This window comes from Opisthorchis viverrini, assembly GCF_000715545.1.
Source record: "Opisthorchis viverrini unplaced genomic scaffold scaffold37646, whole genome shotgun sequence".
Taxonomy (NCBI): Eukaryota; Metazoa; Platyhelminthes; class Trematoda; order Opisthorchiida; family Opisthorchiidae; genus Opisthorchis; species Opisthorchis viverrini.
Genome location: NW_008780674.1, coordinates 1 through 267, shown reverse-complemented (window position 1 = coordinate 267; position 267 = coordinate 1). Strand labels below are relative to the sequence as shown.

General features: G+C 52.4%; 1 protein-coding gene across 1 annotated transcript; it reads right to left on the bottom strand.

Annotated features, from left to right (window-relative positions):
• Positions 1–14: 14 nt before the first annotated feature.
• On the bottom strand, positions 15–203 carry T265_12409 (hypothetical protein; the record flags this gene model as incomplete). Its single annotated transcript, XM_009180006.1, has 1 exon — positions 15–203. One exon carries the CDS (start codon positions 201–203, stop codon positions 15–17), a length of 189 nt encoding a protein of 62 aa, XP_009178270.1.
• Between the last annotated feature and the right edge of the window lie 64 nt (positions 204–267).

Below are 267 nucleotides of genomic sequence, written 5' to 3'. Positions count from 1 at the left end.
AATGCATTGTGCCTCTAGCCGCTGGCGTTCTGTCGGGCAGCGCACCGATCTGCCTCGAATCCAGTAGCCAATCCTATCACAGCTTTCCATTCGGGCGCTGCTGGGTGTCCTTGCACCACATTATCCCCCTTTTCTGACTCAGATACCGGTCGACGATAGCCGAAGAGTCGGATGTCTGTGTTATGGCTTCCTGGGTTAACCATCTCCACCTAACGACGTTTTTTTCGCTGATGCTGTCACCACAACCTCGGAAACAACTTATCGTTA